Below are 10,686 nucleotides of genomic sequence, written 5' to 3'. Positions count from 1 at the left end.
ATACTGTAGAGTAACAAGGTGTGAATGGATTTTCAATCAGGCTTTTCCACATTTTTAAAACTCTTTCTTTATTTGAAAGTTGACAGTGAAGAGAGACAGAGGGGGATGACATGTGACAAAGTTCTTTTGGTATTTAAACTCAGGATTTTTGTTGTTTGATTTTGCCTTCAAGAATCTCACTGGGTGCTGGTTTGTGCAAATAACTTGTTCAAAGAAAGATAAACCCCTGCAGACACGTCATCATTACCATACATAATCAGCAAAAACACCAGTAGGAGAGCAATGATATATCTTTTTTAATTTTACTTTGCTATTCTTTTCATCAACATAAACATTCACACCCCTTTGTCTCGATCATCTGTCAAACTATTTTTTACACTCTTGTTCACTGTACTTATCTAACAATGCTGAATCCATTATAAGGTGAACTTTAAAGATGAAGTTCATCTGTGATTAACACTTCATTTTTAATCCTCAGTAACACTGAACATATGCATCACATATTACACACATACTACAATGAGGTGAGTGAGATGAGCCTGAGGTTGTAAATTGAAACTGAAATGGCAACAATATCAATATCTTAAATAAATATCTGCCAGTAAGATCAGTTGTTTGATCAGGTGAGATGGATTTTTTAACCGATACATCATCACATGAATTTATTTGATTTGTGAGATTTGCGTAATCCCAACAGGAAAAATCCAATCTGCATACGTCAAAGTGTCACAACTGTTTTTAAGACACATTCGCTAAGATATCGAACAACACACAAAGTTTTCCTTTGAGATCAACAAAGTCTTTATTACAAAACATGAATTGTACTTTAAGGGTATATTTTAAGCAACTGTGTCATGTCTCAAAGTTTTGTTGAGCTTTTTAATGTCTGATCCATCAATGCTGCTTCAAGGGAAAACATACTAGATCATGGCGGACCCTCAGGAGTACGCTGAATAAATTAGGGGGGCTGCTGTCACATGAGTAGCAGCATTTTCACCATCAAACTCTCTGCTATAGAGTCAAATCCAAATCAAATTGCACAACATTAATTTTATTTTTTCTTTGGAAAGCTGCACAAAAACAGTTCAATGACATTTCTTAACACTGGTCATGGTGGTAAAAAAGAAAAAGAAAGTTGAATAGCTTGTCATGTTTTCACAGTCTTTCTCTTTAAAGACTCAGATAAAACTGCAGTGTTCTCCCTTTGCCCAAACCTGAGAAATACTTCTCATTGTCCACGTTGAGCTCAGGGAGAATCTGCCAGCAAAATATGAGACTAGAAGTTAACGGCAGTGTTAATGCGGCAGAGTAGGATTTGTTTTTTCATTAAATCCCAATCAACACTGGCTCTCCTCCTTGAGCGTGGGAGCACTTTGTCTGTGTAGCCCAGCCTCATACGGTGGTCACCCTCATGACCACCTCTTGGTTGGCACGGTGCAGGTTGTTGGGTCTTAACTGGCTGAGGATGTGCAAAATAGTATAGCCACAGTGGTGGTGGAGAATAGTCCTGACGTGTCGGCTTGCCCTCCGCCCGCTGTCTGTGACAGTGTGAGCAGAGTTCCTCTCAACACGACCTTTACTGCTTGAACCAACGGGGTCACCTAAGTCCTTCGCTTTCTCATAATTCAGTACTTTCCACTGTTGGTTCACGGCCTGCCAGCGCTTAAAGATCCGGTAAACAGACGATCCTTCATGGATTATAAGGCCTGGGCATAAAGGACAAAGGGTGGGGGGAGGTCGGGGGCAGGAAACAGGGTTACATATAGACAAACAGTTGTTTGTTCGATACAAATCAGGAAGTACTAAAAGGTACAAAAGGTGCAGAGTTAATAAGAACCAAAAGTTCTCAGAAATAAAAAGATTACATATGCTGGACTTGTTTGTGGGTTTTCTGGACCGACGTTTGGTGAGAAACACGTGTTGATGAAAATCCCTTCGCAAGAAAAAAAAAGAGGCAGCGACAGACCCCAAGGAACATATGAAGGAATACGCACATGGATGCATTCATCAGATTATTGTACTGAATGTGTAAACTATCAACAAGACATAAGACATATTAATGATAGCAGTTAAGGTTACCAGGTGTTCTCAGCCATGCTTACAACACGGCGAGGTTTGTCTGTATGTTCTTCTTTTGGATGGTCGACCACTTTGACTGAAACATCTCAATAATTTGGTATGAAATTTTGACGTTCATGGTTTCCAGAGGACGAATCCAGCAGACTGTGCTTCTGCACCTCCGCCAACACACTGACATTTTTTGCTGTCAGTTAAATGTCAGTGCAACTATTGAACGGATTGTCCTGAAATTTGGTAATTTGATGCCCTGGATAAAGACTTTTCCTCTGGCGCCACCATGAGGTTCAAATTTCTGTTTTTTAGTGAAATGTCTTCTGTTGGATGTCATGCAGTCAGGTTCCCTCTCAGGATGAACTGTTCCAACTTTGGTGACCCCCTGACTTTTCATGTTTAATGCCACTTCCTCAAATGCTTTGGTTTGTGACTTAATACCTGCGAAACTAATGTCATTCCCATTAGCTTCAGCCATACTTTGTGTTTATAATTGCTTGCTAACAAGCTAAACTAATATATAGTCAAGGTATATGTCATGGTAAGAATGTTAGCATGCTAAAGCCTCACAGCCTCACAGAGCCACAAGCATCTCTGTAGACAGTTGTTAATGAGGTGAGTGAAGGATGTGTTAATTAAATTAAAAAGTTAAATAAAACCCAAGTAAATATTTATTTATCATTAATTTATTATTGGAAACATTCTTCATATATGTTTAATTGTAGGCCTATGCTTACTTACCTGTTGTGCACTGACTAAAATAGCAGACAGCAATTAAATGGAATTAATTAAGTGATGTATGCCATTAATCAGTGTCTATATATGCCTGAAAAATAGCACCAAATCCAATGTTCTCTACCGGGAAGTATTTGAAAATTATGGTTGTGTAAAAGAAAGTGTTATCACCAAATCAGTCAGAATAAGTAACCATGTCTCACCTATACAAACTATGTCCATGAAGCCGTACATGCCGTAGCATATCTGGAAGAGAAGGTCCTGCCGCTGCCACTTGGCTGAAGGGCTGAGAGAGGACCACACCAACCAGGAGATGCTGGCGATGAGGAACAAAGAGCCCAGGATAATGGCTGCAATCTGCACCCTCTCAATCACAGTCAGAGAGATGGCCTGCCACTAGAAAACACAGAGCGAGACACAAACATGGACTGAAAGCCTGCCTTGTAGGTGTAAACTGCTCAGTGCTCCTTGATTATGTGAGATGCTGTAATAGTGCAGGGCTTGTCTCTTTTTAGCTTCACACAAAGTCTCTGGAAATTGAGTTGTTGCACAAAATTGTTGCTGTAAAGAGCACCGCACATTCAAGCTGCCATGTTTCAAAACGTTTCCCAAACGTTTCCTGTGGCTTCAGAGTGTAATCAGTGGGCTTCACAGGGGATGACAGTATTTAGGTCATACTGCTTTGAAACGGAGAATAGTCAATACAACACATTTCTCTTTGTCTTGCTTGACTGTAGCAGGATAAACTGCATAAACATGTCTGTCTTTAGTGTTTCTGCCGTTGGTTTCAGTATGTTTTGTTTTACATCAAGCATTCGAGCAGCTCGCTGAGACGAATCAAACATTCCACTTAGAAAGAAAGACATTACAAAGATAATAAAAGCCACTGATAAAACTAATTATTTTAATTAGTTAATTAAGCCATTCATGAATACTGTATCATACCAATTCTGCAAAAAAAATCTATTCATAATGTGAGACACAGCATTTCATCTGATGATATCTCTGTTCCAGCATTCAGAGGCTGAAATCATTTGGTAAAACTGTCTGTTCGTGCCGCACACTTTGGTTAAATCGTGCGCCAGCTCTATGAAATGTGCACTGTCTCATAAATGTGTTCCTGGCATCTTCCTATGAGTCTTCACCACTTTCTTCTTCTCCATTTGTCCATCAAAACAGTATAAATCGCTCTGTGGACAGTGAGATGGGCGACTCGCTCTTCATCTGCCAGCAGTAATGTGAAAGTAACGAGCCTTGTGTTGGGAGTCACTGCATGTTGACTGGGCAAAATCAGTGGTGGTGGTAATGTACACACTGTACTGCGCGGCACTGCATTCACCTCATGACCAGTGACAGCTAATGTGATTCTGATGCTTTTCTGCCAATCACTCACTCAATTCTGGCAGGACTGTGTGTGGCTTTCTGCCATCCAGCCTGGCAGTCTACCATCAAGGATTTCATTCATGTGTCTCTTTTACTTGTTTTTACCCCAGGACTGTACCTGCAGTGGGTTTTTGGTGCTGATGGCCAGGACCTGGTACTTGAAGTAGCAGAGCTCGCAGCTCCAGGAGCCTCTCTCACTGATCCAGCGGATAAGGCAGGACTGGTGGGTGCAGCGCACGGAGCCATCACAGCGACAAGGGCTCAACAACTCCCCCTGCAGGACAGAAAAAGCAGCCGCATGGGACGCACAGCATTCACAATGGGTGTTGACAGTGTTACTGAATCCGCCAGTTACAAGATTTGATTTGGTGAAGATGACAGTGAAAAACAAGATAAAGATCTTTATCAGGAGTAGCCTGACTTGGAAATCCCCCGGCCTGACAGTGTTACAGTCACATTTTAATTACTGAAATTATGGTGGAGTTTGAGGGTATTGTCCTCGGTCTTGTTTCCGTCATGAAGTTGGCGCGGCATTTAAAAAGACAGATAATAGCTTGGAGCAAGCAGCAACAGAAACAATCAATATGGAGCTACACTGTATGGAATAATAAATTTAGACAAGTTAGGCACTGGAAAAATTTTTGATAGTAAAAGACATCATTGTGGCAAAAGAAAGATTTTTAATATTAACTGTTCAGCCCTACAAAATAAGTGTGTATCTTGTAACTTGTATTCTTGAATATTATATTTGTAAGTTTGATTTATTGACAATGTGCAATCCTCTCCAGTCTCCAGAGGCCGAGTCAGGCTGAGTGAGGTGCCAGGGATGGAAAACATAAGCAGCTGCCCTTTTCACCCTGGAAGTGTACTTCAGCAGCTGTTCTTGCACGGTGGGGCCCCATAGAGGTCACTTTTTAATGTCTTATCTAGCATAGCTTTGATAGCTGTTCAGCTCTGCCATGAGTCCACTCAGGATGACACCTGAAAGGTTTAATCCTGAGATCCTACATCTTGTTGGTTTGTTAAATCTGCTCCATGTGTCGGTATTTTCAGGTCAAAATTGTGTCAGTTTTGTCACGGTTAAAATGTGACGAAGCTAACTCATCTCAACCCTCAGGTCCAGGCAGTGTTTTTCGTCTCTGAGCTTTCTTGCTTCATTGTCTCCAGTTTCATTGCCAATTGGCTGCTGTTTTTATGGTTCTACAGAGTTCACTTGAACAACTCAGAGCTGTACTTTTTACCACAGCTGGTCTGTTTTATATTTGTATATTTGATGCTGTGATAAATTTAACTCTTAAAGTAATGCTCTCATACACTTGTGCTCTACTGGTGTACTTCTATGGACCTTGTCATTGATAAATACCATCCATAGCACCATTCAGCCTCACAGTGTCTCCATCAGTAGTGAACATAGCCATCAGTTCCTGTGTCTCCTACATCTCTTCTCACTTCTGTCCTTTGCAGTTCCTTCATGGCAGAGATGAAGAAGGCTTTTCACAAGTGCTGTAACTCAATGAGGAGTTTCACAACAACAACAAACAGACATTGAATTTGTCTGACTGCACTTGGCTTGCCCAGTCACCACATCTCAGTCCAAACGAACATTTGGGATGAGATTTTTGGAACAATGATCAGCTTCCAACTTGTCACACTTGCAGAGATAAGTGGAGTCAATGTAGGCCAGAATTGCTGGGAAAAGCTTTCAGCAACTGATCCCCCCTCATTTACTATTTTATTATAGCTAATTAGGGTACAAAATTGAGTGAATCTCATTACTACGAGGGTATTGTCAAGCATCCTGTTCTCTAAATACTGTAGTTACGTGCTGACTTTAGAGGAAATGTTAGAGCTTGATATGTTCACTTGCTGCATATCCTGTCAAAGGATGCACAAGCCTTCATATCCTGAGCTGCAGCCATCCGAAACATGAATCAAAATGAAATAAAGGCAGATTATACGATATGCTCCTTTTGATACATTCCACTATCTGCTGCTTAACGCCTTCATCTGGGTGAAGTTTGCTTCTCTCGTGTCACTTTCCTGTAGCCTCAAAAGAAATCACAGGACATCTGGCGCAGGTTTTTGTTGTCAGTGTGAGAGTCCCTAAGGCCCTCGGACTGACAACGCTCTCGCACATCTCACTTTATTTTCTGTCTGACTCTAGGTGATGTGCTAGGTCTTTAATTAGGTGGATATCTGGAGGGGAAACAAACTTTCTGAGACCTCTGGCGAAGTCTGTCTCTTCAAGGTTGATTTCATCCACTCGATTTGACTCGGACTGAAGACTGATGTAAACATTTAAAAAAACATTTTCACTTGACTTTCGGCGCTTCCACCCCCTCTGTTCTCCTCCATGTGATATTTTAGCTGTATTTTGTGCGACCTTCCTGCAGCATGATCAAAGGTTTGATCCCTGTATTAATGGGTCTTACTGAAGAGTCCCTCAGCAAGTCATTGAACTTGTGCTGCCACCCTTCCTCAAATGCCTCAGAATAATAATGAGCATTAATGTCTTTTATGTCGAGGAACTGTTCTCTGAGACTTTTCTTCATTGCTTTTTTAAAAATAGCCTAATTTTGTGCATCAGATGCTGAATCTTTTACTGCGAGGACTTCGCTGGTTCACTCAGTAAATACAAAGCTCCTCCTGCTTCTCCCCATCCTATTCTTAACTGATGCCCTTCATCTGCCCACTGCTATTTTCAGATCACTGTTGATAGATTGATTCCTTTTTTTAGTCGAAGACATTCTGGACTTTCTCACTTTGTATCTGAGCAGACTCGATGCAGCCTCATGTAGATTTGAATGAGTTTGGTATTGATGTATAATGACTCATTCTTTCATCATGAGTTTTTAAGACTGAATTTGTTCACGCAATTAAATCGCTTTAAAGGGCACTCCAGTTATTCTAATGACAGCTATCAGTTTAGTTGTTATGAGGATGACAGCTCAGCCTGTGAAAAGCAGCCTGGCCACAGTAGAGACAAGGATGTAAAATAGGTTATTACAGCTCATATCTGTTTATTGTTAGGCAGTGACCTCTAGTGGCCACAGTAATTATAAAACAAGCAAAGGAGGAAGTAAAGTGAAGTAGTATAAAGAGCAAGAAAGTCCACATATGGAGTATGGTAGGGGCGGGTGGAAGGGTCATACAAACACAGGAGTCTCACCCAGGACACCGCTGATGGGTCCTGTGTAAAAGTGAAAGTACACGCCGACTTATTTTGACTCACATAATGTAGTTAAGTTATGTGCGTATGTAACATAATGTACTTATTTTAACCCAAACCAAGATCTTTTCCTAAACCTAACCACGCAGTTTTGTTGCCTAAGCTTTATCAATCTGCGACCACAGCATGAACCACGTGAAGACAAAGGTCCAGTCACTGATGCTCTCCAACAGTCATAGTTTCTGAGTCACTGGCAATCGACATTTTCAGTTGCTCTGCTGACATGGACAAAGACGTGGACATTGACGAAGTCTTACAAAAAGAAGCTATTGGGTTGCATTATGTGAAAAGCTGGATCCCAGTGTTTTGTCAGGATATCTCAGCCTCTGCTGCTTCAATTTTAACTGTTTGTAACATTTGACTTTTGCAAGTTCCCCAACTTCATCTAAGTGCACCATTGAATTCACTAAATGGCCAGGGTGTCCCTTTAGTGCTGAAAAACTGGTTCTAAAACTGCCAAAAGTTAGCACCAAGAAAAGTTAGCACCAAGCTTCTGTTTGTGGATCTAATGTGCAAATATTGTACAAAATATTCCCAATGTCTAAACTTCTTAACAAATATTTGCATTTTAATGTCTTGTTCTTTCAGGAGCGCTGCTGAGTTTGTTTTCCTGAAACACGTTTTAATCTGTTTTCACATTCACATATTTTAGTGTTCAGTTTTCATGACGGCAGCGGACTTGAACCTGTGACCCGCCTCGACACACGTCCTGCAGCTGAGCACCACGTGGATCGAGGCCGCGTGAGCCGGAAAGCACCTGTGCTGCTGAGGTGCCTTCAGGCTCCAGGAGCCTGGACACACGGGCACCGAGGTCCATCTGATCGGCTGACCCCCTTGTTAAAGGAGCAGGATCCCGCAGTAACACCTGTATTATTTAACCGTACCTTCTCCGGCCCCTGGAAGCAGATCCGGCACTGCGGCGATCGCATCCCGCTCTCTGAGAGACTCGGCAGGGAAGCGGCGTCCAGGCCTCCTCCCTTGGGTTTGGCTCCGTGTTCGTGCTCCTCAAAGGCCAGGCTGCGTGGCCGCGGGTCGGAGCCGTAATATTCCTCCTCATCGTCCTGGTGAGAGCAGGTCAGCGGCGGCCAGCCACAGCCCCCTATGGCGAACCCTCGCATCCCGGTCTGAGTGTCCGGGTCTGTGCCTGTCTCAGTCCTCCTGCTTGATCCAGAGCGCATCAGTAGCAACACTTTGAATTCACTGAAAAACATCCGGATCCGATACTTAAACATCCTTCAGCAGCTGTACAACACAGACTCAACTGCTCTGTGAAACAAAACAGCCCTCAGCTTCACTGTGGCAGCTCCATCACAAACTATTATTATTATTATTATTATTATTATTATTATTATTATTATTATTACTATGGCATCTGAACAATTTGATTCAAGTAGACAGTTCACATCCTATTAAATAAAACACAGATCTCGGTCAAAAAAGCATGCGGGAGACATGATAGGCTATTAGCTCAGCCCATAGCTCTTTGCATATCCTGTTGTTATAGCATGTGCACCGCAATCCAGCCAATAGGGAGGGATTATTTTTCATGGATAGAGGCGTTTTCTTTCGGGATGCAATGGAGGCTGAGAGCCACGAGCCGCCAGGCATCAACATTAAAGTCAGAGGGGTCCAGCAGCCTCCTCTCATGCCGACATGTCCAGCCCGGCTTGTCCATCAGTGTCCCGGGGACCCAGCGGCTCCTCTCGCTGCGTTAAATCAGCAGGAGCTCTCCGGGAAAATGTTGTCTGTTCCTCTGCAGGCGGAAAAGCAGCGAGGGTGTCTGTGGGGAGGCGATGTTAAATCCTATTAACAACTAACTTCAAGCCGATTTATATTTGAGTTTCTCATTTTCCTACATGGGGGAGGAAATTGCACGAGGTGACAGGCGTGCATCCTTTGTTGTCTCGCAGTGGCATCCCTCCACCCACCGGTTTCCTCTCTCCTTCGCTGTAGCCTATTTCTCTCTCTTCTTTTTTTATTAATTCATTTTTGGCTGGTAGGTTTCGTCCCACGCCTCCCCCCGCTTCAGCAGGTCCGACAACCCAGTTACAAAGTTACAACCCGGCAGCCTTGCATGGTCCAGATAGACATGATCAAAAACAAATCTGAGAGCAATAAAAGATCCGTTTCAGGACAACTTGCGTTGCCAGTTTTCTGCTTTTCCTCCGACCATCCCTGCGCCACAGCGCGCGAGGAGCGAGAGGACTGAGATGTGGATTCCCACACAAACACAAAAAGAGCCAGCGGCACTCTGCAACTAGCCCTTCTGGGTTGTTAAAAACAGCTGCACACCATCACCCTCTTCATCACACCTTCACCAAATAAAAATCAAGGCCTGCGTGAAGCCGCGGGACAATAAGATGCCACTTCGCGTGGCAGGCTGTCGCGACGTCTCCGGGACCTCCAGGGCGTTCAAACTCGATGCTCGGGTGGTTTTCAAGCGCAAAAACAAAAAACTTCCACACGCGTGCAGTCACGGCCCGCAGTTTGCCATTAAAACAGCCTCCAACCGTGCAGGAGAGGGAGCAGAGCCGAGCTCCGTCCACGCAGGCGGCGCGCTGACAGGAGCTGCTGCAAGGTGCTGCTACTCCTGTGACGTGCAGGCCACGTGCTGATATTCATCGGCTGGTGGAGAAGAGAAAAACAATTACTGTGGGAAACCGTGTGCGCGCGAGCGTGCGCGCGCGCGTGTCTCACCAGCCCATGCGTTGTGTCATAAGACTCTAATAAGACCGAACAAAGACACTCCGGGGTCGGGACAGTAGGGACAGTGTGCACACAATAGATCCACCATTCACAGAGTCACAGCACTATCTGTATCATCACTGTGTCAGAGGAGGCTGTCTGCTGTCTGCTATTAGATACACAGGCGTCTGCTCCACCATCACAAAGAGAAGCATTGTAGCCCTGTGCTGAATTACACTCGGCTAAAAATATGAGCACCATGAAATAAACATCAATCATCAGATGTGTCTAAAAAAAGACGATGAAGATCAGACGATATGTTGAGGGGAGGCATGTATTGTATGATATCTGCACGCCTTCTTTTGCAGGATTTATCATCAAAGCACACTCCTTGCCTCATGCTTTTAACCCGTTCCTGTCCTACTTCAATGCAAATCATCCAGTGGGGTGAGAAGTTGTTTTGTTTCATGCTACTGAAGTGATGTAAGTGTTCAGGAGCTGCAGGAGAGGTGAGTAGGTTCATGTGTGCATGAGCATTTTGCTCTAGTAAGCGCGCATTCACAGTGAGCGTAACATCATGAATT

General features: G+C 43.4%; 1 protein-coding gene across 1 annotated transcript; it reads right to left on the bottom strand.

The window, feature by feature from the left end:
• Positions 1-1,118: 1,118 nt before the first annotated feature.
• On the bottom strand, positions 1,119-9,411 carry LOC121622927 (E3 ubiquitin-protein ligase MARCHF9-like). The gene is made up of 4 exons (XM_041960004.1): positions 8,302-9,411; positions 4,307-4,462; positions 3,009-3,201; positions 1,119-1,706 (listed from the first exon to the last, which is right to left on the bottom strand). Exons 1-4 carry the CDS (start codon positions 8,647-8,649, stop codon positions 1,393-1,395), a joined length of 1,011 nt encoding a protein of 336 aa, XP_041815938.1. The 5' UTR covers positions 8,650-9,411; the 3' UTR covers positions 1,119-1,392.
• Between the last annotated feature and the right edge of the window lie 1,275 nt (positions 9,412-10,686).

The sequence above is a fragment of the Chelmon rostratus genome, chromosome 2, assembly GCF_017976325.1.
Source record: "Chelmon rostratus isolate fCheRos1 chromosome 2, fCheRos1.pri, whole genome shotgun sequence".
Classification (NCBI taxonomy): Eukaryota; Metazoa; Chordata; class Actinopteri; order Chaetodontiformes; family Chaetodontidae; genus Chelmon; species Chelmon rostratus.
This window is presented reverse-complemented; position numbering and strand designations above follow the sequence as displayed.